General features: G+C 34.7%; 1 protein-coding gene across 1 annotated transcript in view; it reads right to left on the bottom strand.

Annotated features, from left to right (window-relative positions):
* ralgps1 (Ral GEF with PH domain and SH3 binding motif 1) overlaps positions 1-17993 on the bottom strand; it is a 116151-nt gene that overhangs the window by 86253 nt on the left and 11905 nt on the right. The window contains exons 5-9 of the mRNA XM_084388481.1: positions 14864-14968; positions 13611-13661; positions 7374-7457; positions 3636-3725; positions 67-159 (exon numbers count right to left, since the gene is read on the bottom strand). Coding sequence (XP_084244607.1) covers positions 67-159; positions 3636-3725; positions 7374-7457; positions 13611-13661; positions 14864-14968 — 423 coding nt within the window. The remainder of the gene's footprint in view (positions 1-66; positions 160-3635; positions 3726-7373; positions 7458-13610; positions 13662-14863; positions 14969-17993) is intronic.

The raw sequence follows: 17993 nt of genomic DNA, 5'->3' as shown, positions 1-17993 counted from the left end.
AAAAAATTTAATTAAATTAAATTAAAATTAAATAAACCACCCAAACCTTGCATAGGTCTTGCTTACCGCCCAGGACTTGCTCAGTCTGAAGATGGGTGCGCTCTGAAGGGCTGAGACCACCGAAACCAGAGAGTGCAGGTTATTCAACTCAAGCAGTTTCTGTAAAAAACACGTAAGAGACAGTCTTAATAAACATAACCCACTTACATGACTTATGTAAGAAAACTGTAGTCTTCATAGAAGTCAGGACCCACTAAATTAAAAGCCTTCTGATTTTCATAACCTCTGATGCTCTTTGACAATTTTTGACTGAACAATTTTAAGGTCTGGTGTTTTTTTTTTTATAATTTTTTTTTTTACTTCATCCTAATGGTACAAAACCTGATAGTGACTGACTGACTGACAATTCTGACTTTTTTTCCCTCGCAATTCTGATTTATTTTCTCAGAATTGTGAGATATAAACTCGCAATTGTGAGTTATAAACTCCAATTCTGAGGAAAAAAGACTTTTTTTTTCTTCTTTTTTCCCCTTTTTTTCTCACAATTCTGGAATTCATCCACTTCTTAAAATTCTGACTTTATATCACACAACTCTGAGGAAAAAAAAAAAGTAAGAATTATGAGATAAAAAGTCGCAATTACCTTTTCAATTTTTTATTCCATTGTGGAAACAAGCTTTCACATTTTTGTGCATTTTTCATAACAATAAAAATAAAAATAAAAAACTTTTTTAAATATTTTTCTTCTTCATCAATAATCTGCCAAGTGTCTTCTTTAAAAACAGACCAAACTTAAGTCAAGTCAAGTCAAGTCACATTTATTTATATAGCGCTTTTTACAATACAGATTGTTTCAAAGCAGCTTTACAGAGATAACAGGAAAATGCAAGAAAGTTTCTTTCCAGAAGAAAATAGCATCACAGTCCAGCTTAAGTAAGTTCAGTGATGTTTCATTTTGTTGTAAAAAAGTAATTAATTTAGTTCATTTATATATATATATATATAGCCGCTCTGGAGAAAACCACAATGTCATCGTCCAGCTCAGTTCAGTTCCCATATAATGGTGTCAATGCAGGCAGATCAATATTACAGTTGAATATTAAATTAAATGTTACATTTAATGTCCCCAACTAAGCAAGACAAAAGCCAATGGCAACAAAACTCCATCAGGTGGCAGGTGGTATGATTATGATTCAGGCAGCATTATAGGTCAGAAGTCAGATTGGATTGGAACAATCAGAATATTATCCAGTTCCATCTGGTTGAAGATCGGAGTCATCACGGGTATGGAGACGGGTTTGTTAAGGATCGGTGCCGATGGCTGTCGTGTCGATGAGGCCTTTACAGGGGAGAGTCTAGTTGACACAACCTCTGCTGAATGTCTGTGCTCCAAAACATTCAATATTTATGACCGCTTTAGTTGTAAATTTCATTTTCAAGTCTACACTCAAAAAGCTTAACAGGTAATAAATGGATTATAACTACTGTATAAATATCATTTAATACCATAAAATCCCCTAAATATGAAATAAAAAAACATTATCAAATTAAAATATAGACCGTACATTCATTTCATTGGAAAAAAAAGGTCATTTTGACCAGCATGCGAGAAGCACCAGAGAGTTTAAGTCAATGTACACTGATTTGTTTTATATTCATTTATATTCGGTCTGCACTCAATGTTTTCCGGTCTGGTCCTGTCACGCTAGTCTCATTCTTCTTCTTTTTTCTTCTAGGCTGACCTCTGTAAAGCACTGTTTCAACCACCTTTATGGAATAAAGGAAAGTAGCACTACGTTTTTTTTTTTTTTGTCATTGGCTCATCTGCTTTATCCATTAGCGTAACCATTAGCGTAGCCCACTCAGGCTAACTAGGGCACGTCCGTCGGTAGCAGGGTATGCAGCTCTTTCAGCTTTGGCAGGTAGAGCAGGGTGAGTGTTCAACCATAAGGAGTCATTCAGCAGGTTTCCTGTATCATGGTACATTGAGTTTCAGGAGAGCATGTAGGCTGATTGAATTCACAGCAGTCTGTGGCTCTCTGTTTGTGTGACTGTTGGCACGAACGACAAGATAAGCTTCTAAATAACTGCATGATGGTTTGGGAAACTTCTCAAGTATCATTTCAATAGAAATATTTATTTTTAACTGTTTAAAATTGAAGGTTTTTAATGCCTTTATTAAAGCAAAATATCCTATCTAATAAGGACATGCAGAATAAAAACAAAAAATTACTGAATTTTATGAGACATTCCAATCAAAATTCCACGCTATTGTCAATTTAAAGATTCAGTAGAAAGTAATTTACTATGAACAATAGAAGTGGACTGGAAATATAAAACAACAACTTTTCATTTTACAGTTCATTCACAACATTTATTTTCAAGGCAACTCTGCTATCTGTAATAAATTACATTTTAAAAGCAATTACAAGACAGATGGAAAGTCAAATTTGCGTGAAATGATTTGAGAGAAGTTATTAAGAATAGCAGTTATACTGAACTGTGTAGTTAATCACTTTCAGATGAGAAAATAGCTGTGATGAGAAATGACAATATTTGGTTTATTAGTAACAGTGATGACATATTTGACACTACAGGCACTTTTGCCACTCCCTGTGTTGTTTGTTATCGTTATTTGAAGATCATTAAGAAATCGAATGGCTCCGTCTTTCTAACAGTTGGAGGCAAAGGAAAAACTGACATACTGAAAGCTGTTTAAACGGTGTCTGAGATGAATCACAGTCAGATTAAGACCTTTTTATTGCTCCCATTCTCGATTCATGCCATAAACACTTACCACTCCTGTACGATCCCTCTACTCGTTCTCATTGGTCTAAAACAGAAGGCTTTAATCCATCAAGACTTGCATAACATCTAGCCTGGGTTTCCCCATGCTGCCTTGCGCGCAGCGCGGTTTTATTCACGCTGCTAGGCGGCCTGGATTCCATGGACCAGATTTTCGCCTCAGCTAGGGGACCAATCACAGAACGGGGAGGGAGCAGCAAGACGATGACGACGTCTATGCGACACACCGAAGCAGTTTGTTTATATCTATACATACCTTCTACCCTCATGTTTGTCTTGCACAAACGGCAATAGTCGCTGAACGCCATCGTGTACACATAAATCTCTGATCCATCGTCTTCGAATTTCTGTCGCTCTACATACGTCATCTGGTATAATTGAAACGATTGGCTGTGAGCTACGTACAGGCGCATTTGATAGACATTCGTAGCACCCAATAAACGGCTCTGGGCATTCATAAACCACGCCTCAAATACGAGAAAATTAACATGTGGTTCCCAAACCACGTCTCAATGAGATGAGGTCTGACGTTAGCCAGGCTACATAACATCATTAAAATTGCCTATTGTTAAAGGACACGAAAACCTTTATGTTTAATTAATTTCTAATAACACAAGTTACAGTAACGCCAGTGCCAAGGACAATTACCAGGATATCAAATGCAATTCAGATGTGAATACAAATATTAATAAATGTTTTACTGAACTTGATCAAAGTTATATGGTTATATTTCTGCTGCCATGGCAACAAGCACAAAGCAAAGAGAACTAATGGTAAAGTAACCAAGCTGCACTGTCTGAGGGAACAGTGAAAACCAAAGAATGTCTCACCTTGGCAATTTTGATGAAGTGGCCCAATATTTCTGCTCGAATTTTCAGTGTTTGAGCCGTCAATATTTCCCTCACTGCCCAGAAACTGACCTAGGAGAAGAAAAGGTCATATGTAAATGAGTGCTGTCAATGTTAACGCATGCGATACATTTTTGTCCAGTTTAACGCATTCAATTATTTAACGCAATTAACGCAGCATTCCATTTTTTCGGTCATCCTTTGGCTAGCGTTACGTTATATGATCACGCTCTTATTCATGCAAATTATTTTTTAAACCATTCAAGCACGACAAGAAGAGAACGCGCTGCCTGTGAATGTCCTGACACACACACGAAGCTATGGCAAGCCAAACTATTCATATATGCCTTGTCGGGCGTCTGATTGCACAGGCGATTTGACAGCAAAACGCACGTCCTCGTCGTGTGATTTGCTAGAAATACGCGTATTCAACATGTGCTTTGGAGTCACAGAAAACGCACGTTTTTGACAGTGACACTGGCCTCATGAAAATGGTGCAATTAAACAAGTATTTAAAATATACTGTCTTTATGTTGTTTCTACATTAATTTGGTAATTAAGTGAAATTATTACATTATAAAATATCTAAAAAACGTAAAAAATGTAAGCGTTTTTAATCGTGATTAAATCACAGAAAAATGTGTGATTTGATTAATCTAGTTAATTTTTTTTCATCGATTGACAGCATTCAAGACAAGAACTGAGATCCATAATGCACTAGTAGTAATTCCCACAATAGTTGTCTCTGCACAATAGAGTTAGGATTCAGATCATTTATTTAAAACTACTTTAGTGAAGGCAGAGCCTGAAGGTTTACATAATTTATAGCTATATGTTATGTAATTGCTCTGCTGACAAATACCAAATGTTCTCAGCAAACATAACTCAAAATGGACGCAGACAGATTAACAATAAATAAATCATAAAAAATAAAGGAAATCTATCTACATTTATGAGGAAAAAACTGCGAAGAGACAGTATTTCCTTATTCACAAGCTTGCCAGAAAACCTTTTTAGAATAAGACTAGGCAGCAAAAATGAATCTTTTCTTCTTTCCTGGAAATATAAGACATTTGTTGTTAATGATGACATTAAAAAGACCGAAATGGCAAATGTAATTGCAGACCTAAAACGGCCACTTCCAAGACATTTAAGCTCTTTCAAAATGAAATGCCATGTAAATAAATCTCATATTCATTCCTATTGTATTACTGACCTTCATAAGCCGATATTTATAGCCTTATTTTCAGAACTGGGGATAAAGAAAGTGTTGTGCATTTACAGTAAAGGGTGTGGGAATAGATGAATTGGTCAGGTCATTATAATGTGTGTGTGTGTGTGTGTGTGTGCAGAGAGAGAATACAGGGACTCAAGCCAATGCCACATTAACTAACAACCTAAAGATGCCCTTCAGAATATAAACAAGAAATAAATAACTATTACATTATATTATTATATGTGCATACTACTACATACTGTTATTGAACTTCTTACCACATGTTATTACTGTGGTGTATACTGTATAGTTGGCATTGTCGTACCCACCATAGAGCGCCCCGAGGTCCAGACCTCTGTATTTTCCGAGGTGTATAATAAAATCAAAGAAGATGGGCTTTACTGTTGATGCTTTGCCTAACATGAATTCACGACCCTTTAGTTTTAACAGTCAAAAAGTGAGACGCAAGATGTAGCATTTAATATTTGACAACTGTGTAACAATATAAATGTTAATATTCAAACGCAAACAACTCAACCGGAGCCATATCAGACATATATTTAAGAACGCATATGTACATATTGTGAATTAATTTAATAAACTTAGTTACACTTTCCTGACTGCCTTCACTTATCACCCTCAGACCTACACAAAAACATGGTAAAACGTGTGACTTTGACATGCATTTATAGATTGGTAAGGACAGTCATATAGCCTATTAACATTTGCAAATAGATCAAATTTATTATTTTACAATAAATTATCCTTAATTCTTCTATTTTTGACAAGAAACCCCCAAGTGTCTACAACTTCATATTTGCATGATCATGGCTGGTCTGTACTCAAAATTTAAAGGGATAGTTCACCTAAAAATGAGAATATTCTATTATCATTCACCTATTCAATTCTATTTTGTCATTCAAAACCCAAAAGCAATTTTTCATGACCATGTTTTTACTTTTTACAGATTAAAATTGTTTTTAAAAGCTATTATCCCCTTCTATTATCAGTCTCTCAACGTTGTGTCATCGATGACGCTACGGGGAAACACCTTTCTCCTAGAATACTGAAGCCTGATTGGCAGTAATGACATCATATCGCAATGTCCAATGGTGTTCAAATTCGCAAATTAGGGGCAGAAACGCTGTGGTACTGTGGTGCTGTGGAACTTTGGTATTTCTAAAACCCTGCGTATGGTCATGATAGTTGGTGTGTGTGTATATATATAACACTTGTCGTGCTTTTTAATGCCTTTCTTTTCCGATGACATATTTTAGTAATAATCATACATTAGGTATAATTTGAAAGCGTAAACACTCAAAATTGCGGGATTGACATTGCGTTACCATGCAAACGGTACTTTAAACTTTTTAGCTTTCTCAATTTGAGTCCAAATTATTTTGTACAATTTAGATTTTGTATAAAAAAATAAATAATAATAATTAGCTCAGTACATTTGCTTTACAGTAAACAAACTTTTTTTTTTACACTTTCATTTTTTGAAGTGCTTTCACTTATGCAATGTCTTCTTTTAAAAGAGAACAACCTTAGGTCTGTATTCCAAAACATTCATGAATTACAACCGTTTGAACCAGTTCAGATCTACTCCAAGTTTGCGCTTTTTCAAAAGATGGTGTTCTGTCTGAACATTTAAGATCCACTGTTGTTAAACAATAAAGTAATGCTTTTAATGTCCATGAGCGTGCCACTGTAGCAGACACCTAAAAGCTTTGAAGTAGAAAGAGAAGTGTGGATGTCATTAGTCTGGAAAAAACAAACAAAAAAAAAATGGAGAAAAACCCATCAACAGACACTTCTGTTGGATGTTTCCAGTTCTGTTTCTTGTATATTCTGTTATTTAAAGGAGTTAATGCAGCAGCTCCTGGATGAATTAACTATATGGACCAGCATTTGTCTATCTGAAGCACCTGTTTGCACTACAAAACTGTAATATCCAGTAAAGAGTTATCATGTTATTTAAAACAGCCAAAGCTGTGAACTCCATTAAGCGTGTACAAGTGGACACTATTACATTAAAAGTCTTATGTGTTAAACTTAGAGCCTAAATCATCTACATTAAATCTTCTTTATCAGCGATACAGTGAGGTTTCTGAACACAACCCATGTCTGCAACTAGAATACAGTGTCACAATAGAGTATTCTCATCCCTCTTTCAGTATAATGACGACACATTGACCTCCATTATATGTTTTATTTCTGGTGGTGCTAATGGACCCAGGTCTTAGACCCAGGATAGGGTGATATATGAATAAGAGTGTGCTGAACAGCTCTAAATCCACCTCTGATCAGTAATTTTACACTCTATACCTCTATTAACTGCTATAAATAGGTCTTTCAAACACATACAGCAGGATGTTAGTCTTTAGCTCCAGCCACCACCAAGTTTAGCACACAGAGAATTAATATTGCAGTGAAGTTAAGCATGTAATACATAATCTTACAGTGCACCTGTTGGCTACGATGACAAGTGCAGATTTGCTTACCTGGTTAAATCTCCGTGTGAAGGCCACAACGTTGGGTGAAAGGCTGTGCTTCTCTTTCTTGTTCCATCCACAACTCGCCAGCTCCTAAACAAACAAATAGTCAATTAAACCTTTCAACAGTGTTGTAATATTTAAGTCTAAGATGTGCAAGTGACATAAAACTGCAATGTCATTTTATCTACACTACCGTTCAAAAGTTTGGGGCCAGAAAAGCTTCTTTTTTTTAAATGTTTTTGAAAGAAGTCTCTTGTGCTCCATTTATCTGATCAAAAATTAAGTTAAAACAGTAATATTGTGAAATATTATTACAATTTAAAACCAATGTTTTCTATTTTATAATAAATTTTGAAATAAATGAATGTAATGTATTAGTGTGATGCAAAGCTGAATTTTCAGCATCATTACTTCAGTCTTCAGTGTCACATGATCTTTCAGAAATCATACTAATATGCTGATCTGGTGCTCAAGAAACAGTTCTTATTATTATAACAGTTTAAAACAGCTGCGCTGTTTTATATTATTGTGGAAACCATGATTATGCATGTATTTATTTTGATAAATAGAAAGTAAAAAAAGAAAAGAAAAAAAAAAAGGATTTATTTCACATAGATTTTTTTATAACAATGTAAAAGTTTTTACTTTCTCTTCTGATCAATTTAATGCATACCTGCTGTATTGATAAAAGTATTAATTCGTTGAGCATAAGACTGTCCGACTAAGAAAGGCATAAAAAGTAAAATACTATACACACAATAGTTAGAGCACCACCATTTTTATCCTTTTAGCATTAGTGAAATTTACTACACATTTTACCGTACTTTATTTGTTATAGGCCTTTGTTGCAGGCTTATTATTATAGGAATATTACGTTTGGTAGAATAGAAAAGAAAAGAATGCACAGAACAAAAAAAAACACACCCACTGCCTTCATCTCTTTGACATAAAAAGCTTTGCATGGGGACTTTATATGCTTCTAAGCCTCCTTAGGTTCACAGAGCTATGAATACTAACACTTTTATAGTATCGTGCAGACTAAGAGCAGATGGAAACATTCAAAGGCATTTCAGTTTCGACATGGACTGAGTGGAGTGGAGTTTCCATGTGAATAAGCAGCTCAGTCTGGGTACATTACCTTACCAAAATAATTTTGGGTCTGTTTGCAAAGTCATCACTTAAAGCCGCACATTTTGTTGGATTGAACAGTCAAGGAGTGGGTCACAAGAAGTCTTGTTTGGTAATATACTACCATTCAAACATTTGGGTTCAATAAGATTGTATTTTGTTTTATACAAAAAAAAAAAAGAAAAGACTATACTTTTATGCAGCAAGGATGCATTTAAGTAAAAAAAAAAAAAAAAAAAAGTAAAAACTTGTACGTGTAAAGGATCCACTGGAGGCAAGTGTAAATGAGAACCCAAGTGCAGTTTATTATAAACAAAACCAAACATGAAACAAAAACATGGCGTGGCATGAAAAATAAAAAAAACATGGACATGGACATGGACATGGACATGGACAAACAGTGGTCTACAGGAAACAATACTTGACAAAGACACATGGCAAACATGAGGGCTTAAATACACAGACTAATGACAAGACAAGGGACACCTGTGAACAATGAACAGACGATTAACCAATGACAAGACACATGGCAGGATCACATGACAAACAGGGAATCACATGACAGACATGGAAACATGAAATAAACAAACCAAAAACGTGACAGTACGCTGTTGCAAAATATTTCTATTTTAAATAGATGAATACTATCATGTGAAGAATCCTGGAAAAAAGGGTTCACGGTTTCCCTATTAAGCAGCACAAATGTTTTCTACATTGATAAAAAGAGATGTGTCTTAAACATCAAAGAAATTGACCATCAAAGAGCATAAGCATACTCAAATTATTTCTGAAGGATCATGTGACACTAAAGACTGGAGTAAAGACTACTAAAAATTCAGCTTCACCATCACAGGAATAAATTACAGCTTAAAATTACATTTTATAATACAAATAATAGAAACAAAATGTAATAATATTTCAATATTATTTTGATCAAATAAATGCAGCCTTGGTCAGCATTCTTTCAAGAAACTTTGATTAGTAGTGTATATTAGTTATTATTTTGCACCCAAAACAGTCATATTTCAGTTTTTCCATTATCATTTTCCAACCTTCTCTCTGACCCTAAGAATCATTTTATTCTATATATTTATTTTTGCTGCTGGCCCTTTAAGAGACACCCCTACAATTAACTCCTACACGTAGATGTTATAACTACACCATTCATCACATATACTTCAATTGCTCCATCCTTCAATAACAGCCTCTTTGCAGAATCAGCATTACATTGTGACAGGATCACCAAACAATCCCACTGAAATATAACTGAAATGATCCCTTGTTAAAAATAAACTTTAGAGCGGCATGTGCCATATATACAGCACAAAGATTAATGAATTATGCTTCATTTTTCTCTTATATCACTAGTTCCACTTGCAAAGTCTACAAACTTTCTGACTATCATTTCTTTAAAATGTCTGTAGCCAAAGAAAACTGTACAGCACACCACTTTATGCAAACAGACTCTGTCTCCTCACACGGCACTAAAAATGTAGAGGTTCTAGAACCGACGTACATCTGAAATCTATTAATCCAGATGCCCGTGTCAACTTCACGAACATCTCCTTTTAGAATCCGCAATAATCCCTGAAGCATGCAGCTGAAACATTGATGAATGAATGTATGTGCATGTGGTCGAACGCAAAAATGTACTTATACTAGTATTTCCACAGGCCAATGGAACTTACAGGCAAACGGCTCAACAATAACAAGACCACTTACATTGTTAAATATGTCAGGGTCGGAAAGACTGAGTGTAACGGACGGGTCCTGAATTAGTGGCTGGGGAGGTCAAACTCAGCATTTTTAAAATTAGCTCTTTTCCAGTGGGAACTTCTGCTGTAGGGATATTAATTCAATGTGTTTCACACTCTAGTCCTCTTCAGAGAAGGAATACCATTATAGATATTTTGTTACTTTTTATAAAATCAATCAACTGAAAAATGTATGTGTGCAGAAAGCTGCCGCAATGCAAACATGTCTAAAGGAATGAAGGGGGAAGATTCATCTTGACATAAATCAAGTTCATACTCCACAAATCAAATAGTTTCCCTCAACACCAATTAAAACCACTTTGAGTCAAGAACTGACATTTTTCAGCAATAAAACCATTGGCAACACCTTGTGTACAAGAAGATAAACATGATAGCGCTGTCAGCTGTAGAAAAAAAAAACATTTTCACCCGTGACTGAAGAGACTCTAGAGGGAGGATGAGGTAAAATACTTCTTTGCTGTTTCCAATATAGACTAATGTTTTGGTGCCAAATATCCACACATTCAAACTGCACAAAAAGCAGTTAGGCCTTTTTAAGTATCCTTTCATTTAGATGTTTTTTAGATGATACAGGGAGAAGAGCAATAACTGTGTGCTGCTGGAAATACATGTTATTAAATAAATCTCAATTATTTAGTGAATTGTATTATGCTGCCACATCTGTCAAACTTTAAAACTTGTACCCAAAATGATCATTAATAAATGGCTACACTTTATTTTAAGGTGTCTTTGTTACACTGTAATTTTACATTTAAGTACTGAGTAATATTAAGTAACTACATGTACTTACTATAGGGTTAGGATTAGGGTTTGGTTTAGTTGCATGTATTTATTTGCATACTATTACTATGGTAACTACATGTAACGTATGTAACAATGATACTTTAAAATAAAGTGTTACCTAATTATTTTTCTCTGTTGCTCAACTACAAACCTGACACAAGGTCTCAAATTAGCTAGCAACTACTGAGTGACAGCTTCATTAAAAGGCAGTTGTGGTTGCCAGAAAAATTTAGTAAAAATTAAATAAAAAAGTAAACATTCACAGAACAACCAAAAAGAGTAAACCCTACAGCCTTTTTCTGATGATCTAGCAAGACCATGTTGCTACTTAAACTGTATTTTTACATGCCATCCACCATAACACTGGTGGTAGAGAGAAAACCACATAATGAATCAAGGTTCATTAAAAGTTGCTTTTTAAATAAAACGCCAGATAAAAAAAAAACAAAATTCAAAATCTAATAGAATGGAATGGAAACCCAGTTACTGTTAACCAATAAACAGGTTTTTACTCGCACATTTTAACAGTCTTTTACAGTTAAAGTGTATTGCTAGAAAACACAAATCCAAACAAATTTAGATTTTAAATATGTATACAGACTGTGTTGCAAAAATATACACTACCGTTCAAAAGTTAGGGGGATTTTCTAATGTATTTGATAGTAGTCTCACCAAGGCTGCATTTATTATGTAGCCTATTTTTTTCCTGAGATGGCAACACTGAATCACATGAGTCTTCATTGTCACATGTTCCAACAGAAATAATTCTACTATGCTGATTTAGAGCTCAATAAACATTTCTTATTATCACAAATATAAGAATATTCTTTCATGAACAGAAATTACAGAAATTTCAAAAGAACAGCATTTATTTGAGATAGAAATCTTTTGAAACATTGTAAAATGTCTTCACTGTCACCTTTGATCAACGTATCCCTGCTGAATAAAAGTATTAATTTCTTCCAAAAAAAAAAAAAAATTCTTACTTACTGAGAGTATAATTAAATATAAAAAATAAATCTGATTTTGACTAAGCAAGCACTGAAGTTTCTGGCCCTTTTTTGTCTCCTATTCATGAAATCCAAATTCTCAACAGACCAAACCAACCACACAGCAATGGTTGCTGAGAACTCATAACGCTACCTAATAATGTGGCTACGTGGAAAAACAATAAATAACAATAAACCCACGGTCTTTTTAAATGGATCCATTCTGGAATATCTGTGGCTGTCAGTGAGAAGTGATTCCAACAAGAGAACTCAAATCCACAGACTCACAGAGATGATGTCATGTTAACTAAGACCTGCAAAGATGTAGGTCAATCACCATCCAACTTTAACACTCACATCACTCAAGCTAATTCATACTCTGGATAAAGTTTACACAACCCTGACTCATTCTTACTAAATGTTAAGATCCATGGGCTAATTTCTCTGAAAAAGGCCAGAGATTCACACCAAGGTCACCATGAATGGAAACCAAATGATTCCAGACTTCACGTTAAGAAAAGTGGCTTGATTAAGACTAATTGGCAAACAGACTGCCAAATCATTCTCTGCTCAAGCATTACGCCATCACTGGGTAGACTGTCTACACGGCAGTGACCTGAAAGAAGCCTGGCTAATATTTCCTCATGATAAAAATGGTAAAACTGTTTTCTCAACATACTCCTATAAACCCTAAAATGTGAGCCAGACTATCCAATTTTTTATGTTATGTAGTCTTTTCAACTGACATTCCACAATTAATGTGTCTTTGACCATGTGATGCAATTATTTTCCAGTTTAATTAAATGTTTTTTTTATTTTAAAAAGAAATATTTTAAGTATTTTTATCCAATTTGATAATTAATATTATTTTAATAATTTTAAGTCATCCTACAGCCCTCTTTCCTGAGTTTCCTGAGGCCCCTAATGGTTCCCGGTCCCCTTGGTTGAGAACCACTGATCTAAGGGCATTTATAGCTTGAAAATATTAAGGCATTTTTGGGTAATAATCTTCATTCTGTCATAATTTTGTGAAAGAATGAATATACATATTCATTACACAGATTCATATGTACAACCATAGACAACGGCAAGATAACATGAATACTAAACACTTATGTTATGAATAACAGCTAACCTGCTAAACGCCCAAATGTAGTCAATGAAAATTTATCACACTGAAAACGTTCTACACAAAACCTTCAGAAAACTGAAAAGTGCCTTGGCAGACCTGTTTTTATTACCTGTGGAAAAACTTCACATTATAACTGTTATGAGCACCTTTTCATTTTCAAATAAAATGTTAACTAAGGAAAGTACTGAGGGCTCTGTAACTGCAGAGGATAGGCTCTGGTTAAAGTAATGGAAGAATGTGGAGCTAGATTCTGTGGGTACTGTGGTCTTTGTGTGTGTGTGTGTGTGTGTGTGTGTGTGTGTCACACTGCTATAGTGCCACGTCACATTAATCTGTAGCACCAGAGAGCACATGAGATCAGTTCACAGCTGTGAGGCTCATGTGGCTTGATAAACACAGAGGATGTGTATTTAGTTGCCATAGATATCTGTCTCACCTCAGGCTGTATCGCCTTGAATACAGGAGCATCCATCAAAGTGATCTGACTCTGCAAAATAAAAGCTACAATGTTAATCTGACAACAATTTCAAGCTTCAAAAGGGTAGCTCACTCAAAAATAAAATGTATTTAATAATTTAATCATCTCAAATTGTTCCAAGCCTGTATGACTTTTTTTCTTGTGTAGAACAAAATGAGATGTTTAGCAGAACGTCCAGGCAGCTCTTTTCCATACAGTAAGAGCAGATGGATACCAGTGTCAGCTGTGCTCACCATTTCAATGAATAGGAAAAAGTCAATAATAATAATTGTTGGGTGAAATATTACATTAACATTTAAAATTACATTGCAGGGCACTTAAAAGATGAAGCAAGTAATTTTTAGCATTTTGACTTGCAAGTTTTCGTGAAGTTTTCACTCTTGTGAATGTACAATTTTAAATATTATTGTACAAAAGTGCTTTTTACTTTTTTTTACTTTTTTTTTTTTTTTTGCAGTGGAAAAGGTTACTTAATGCACCTTTATTAGAGCATACTGGGTTTCTATAAATATAAAAAGAGCCATATAAAATGAATAGGTAATTAAATACTTGCCTTGAGTTGACTATAATTATGGGATGGAAAGTTGAAATTGAATAACTAGGCCATTGTGCACTTAAAGTCAGAGTTGGAATTGACATGAATAAGTGTGAGCAAAGGTCTGATAATATATGCTGATAAAGTCTGACAAGTATTTAAATGAATAAATAAATAAATAAATAAATAATAACTGAAATGTGTTGCCCTAGTTTCAAATCACTGCAGTTTCCATGTCAAACCCTCACTGAGTGGCACAAAAATGAGTTTTATTTTTTCAAACTTATCTCAGATAAATGTCAACTATCAACTAGTCTTAAAATCAACCAAAAGTAATGCATTTTTTCCCTAAAACCCTAAACTCAAACCATCTACCTGGATTTTAAGTATAATTTTAAAACAACATTCAACCTCAAAAGACACTGAACAGAAGCTTTGTGTGAGGAACAAACTGAAGTTTAGGTTTATATTAAGTGTATTAACTTCCTCTCTGTATCGGTCAATGGGAGTTAAATTGGTAGGGCTTTTAGCGCCCCTAGTGGTCATTTCCCATAGAAAATGCAGCAATTTGTACCTACAGACACTTAATTAATAGTAAGGAAAGAAAAGTATGCATAGCCATGTTTTTTTCTCATGAGACCAGGTGTGAACTGGAGTATTTACTGTATAAACTTACAGCGAACTCCTCAGGTGTCACTTTGAGCATGTCAAACACCACCGCGTCAAAGCTCTTGGCAGAGTCCAAGCTCCGTCCATCCAGGGACTCAGAACTACTGCTGTCCTGCAAACACAGGAGGAAGACAGTTAGGCAGGAAAGAGAGAGAACAACTGGACATAAAATCAGGGATGATATTTCATACACCTATAAAATCCATATGGACAAAGAGTCATGGCCAGTTGAACTGTTCCTGTGGACTTTTAATCAGTTTAATTACCATTGTCCATTTGAATTACTTTATTCCATTTGATTATTCAGCCCAGATGGTAAAAGTGGATCAGAATGCAACCACATCACTTTATTAACAGGCAATGAGCCAATCCAACCCATATGATAATTAAAGCCAGACAAAAATAGACCACATAACAAAGGCCTGAGAAGGAAAGATACAGTCACTATGAAAAGAACGATTTCTCCTCGGCAAATGATCCTGACAGATCCCCTTTGAAGTCTCCCCATTCCATCCAGTGTAATATCCGTACTGATGTAAAATATCAGTCTTATCTTCTCTGTGTCTTATCTGTTCTGTGTGCACCCTTAATTGCTAGCAGATTCGTTAATGCCCTCATTTCTGGTTATTACAAACGCTGTACACTACCATTCAGAATTTTGGAAGAAATTACTTGCATTTAATTTTGCATTTGCATTTAATTATATTTATAGAATCTTAGAAATATGATGGTAATTAGATTAATGTAGTGTCGAGAGATACCCTTATGAATGTATGTATGTGTATCTCCTTGTATATGACCTGACAAAAGTTAATGTGTGACTAAGTGTATGACCGAGACAGAGGGTCTCCATTCAAGGGTATAATATGATAGACAAATCTAAACAATGTATTAGCTATGGCTGAGAGATATCATCATTTAGCCTCGGGAAAACAACCTTGGGGGTGGAACAACTATAAAGAATGAAGGATGCCCCCACTCGTGGTCACACTCTGCAGGCACTTTGTAATGACTGTATGACTGCTGACCTTTCCTAGCAAGGGAATAAATAATCTTTAAAAGACAACTGATCCATGTTTGTCTCTTATTCAGTTTTAGAAAATTGTTTGCCACCACAACAGTAAAGACATTATGTTACTAAACTTCTATTTCAAATAAATGCTGTTCTTTTGAACTTTCTATTCATCAAAGAATCCTGAAGAAAAAAATTAATCAGTTTCCACAAAAAAAAAAAAAAAGCTGTACAACTGTTTTCAATATTGATAATAAAAACTGTTTCTTGAGCACGAAATCAACATATTAGTATCATATGACACTGGAGAAATGTTTGCAAAAAAAAAAAAAAAAAAAATCAGCTTTGCCATTACAGGAAGAATTGACATTTTAAAGGGATACTCCACTTTTTTTGGAAATAGGCTCATTTTACAACTCCCCCAGAGTTAAACAGTTGAGTTTTACCATTTTCGAATCCATTCAGCCGATCTCCGGGTCTGGCGGTACCACTTTTAGCATAGCTTAGCATAGATCATTGAATCGGACAAGACCATTAGCATCTCTCTAAAAAAAATGACCAAAGAGTTTCGATATTTTTCCTATTTAAAACTTGACTCTTCTGTAGTTACATCGTGTACTAAGGCCGACGGAAAATGAAAAGTTGCGATTTTCTAGGCTGATATGGCTAGGAACTATACTCTCATTCCTGCGTAATAATCAAGAAACTTTGTTGCCGTACCATGAGTCCAGCAGGCGTAATGATATGACGCAGCACCTGAAAATAGGTCTAATAGGTTAGACAAACTTATTCCCGGTCACGTTGGAAGTTACCGAGCTGGGGACTATTTTCAGGCGCTGCGTCATATCATTACACCTGCTGGACTCATGGTACGGCAGCAAAGTTTCTTGATTATTACGCAGGAATGAGAGTATAGTTCCTTGCCATATCAGCCTAGAAAATCGCAACTTTACATTTTCTGTCGGTCTTAGTACACGATGTAACTACAGAAGAGTCAAGTTTTAAATAGGAAAAATATCGAAACTCTTTGGCCATTTATTTGAGAGAGATGCTAATGGTCCTGTCCGATTCAATGATCTATGCTAAGCTATGCTAAAAGTGGTACCGCCAGACCTGGAGATCGGCTGATTGGATTCGAAAACGGTAAAACTCAACTGTTTAACTCTGGGGGAGTTGTAAAATGAGCCTATTTCCCAAAAAAGTGGAGTATCCCTTTAATATATACATATGGGCCAGTGACAAATAAGGTTTTCAACTGATAAAAAATTCAAAAAGGTTAAAACTGCACATCAAAGTAGTTATTATCTTTATGGGGGTGTTTTTTACTTATTACTAAAATCTCAATTTTAAACAATGTATTTTAAGCGGTTTAACTGAGAATCATGTGACGACACCAGTCAAAATGTCATACGGGATAACGTTAATGCATTTTCTAAATATTACGATATTAAAACTTTTCAAATCAATAATACTTAATGAATATATAAAGTGATGCAGTAAACAATATTTGGAGCACAGAAAAAAATGTTTTGCACAACAATTTTTTCTCATTATATTGTGATTTCTTTAAACGTGACCCTACTTGTTCAAGTTCTTTACCCACATTTTAACACTGCAATGTGATTTAAAATGCGAAATGTCTGAAAATGTTTTACAGGACTTGGTATCATGTTATTATTGTTTCCTCAACTCCATGAAGTGAAATAATTCATTTCAATGGGAAAAAACAGCGTTATCCCGCCTGACTTAAGTTGTTACTCGGTATGACACCATATAAGTTAACACATGAATTGTCATTTTTACAACACTTAATAATGTTCATAAATAATTAATGTTTATGTTATGCAATGTTTTTCCAAGGAAATTAATTAGGCTCCACTGTAAAGAAATACAGATGTGGTTTTCAGTGTGTAAACTGTTACACACAAACTCAGTGTGGTTTCTTCCCAGATTTGGCAAGTATACAAATACATTTAAAATTTTTTTTCATGTTTATGAATATCAGAACAGCACAACTTTTCAACATTAGGTTTAATTTAGTACTGAAAAGTACCGTGAATCATTTTATTGATGATCATAGCCACTCTACATCAATATTCATAAATAATGTAAAGGGTTAAAGTAG

Source organism: Rutilus rutilus, assembly GCF_951802725.1.
Source record: "Rutilus rutilus genome assembly, chromosome: 19".
NCBI classification, from domain to species: domain Eukaryota; kingdom Metazoa; phylum Chordata; class Actinopteri; order Cypriniformes; family Leuciscidae; genus Rutilus; species Rutilus rutilus.
Note: the sequence above shows the minus strand (reverse complement) of the source record. Positions and strands in the feature narration are given on the sequence as shown.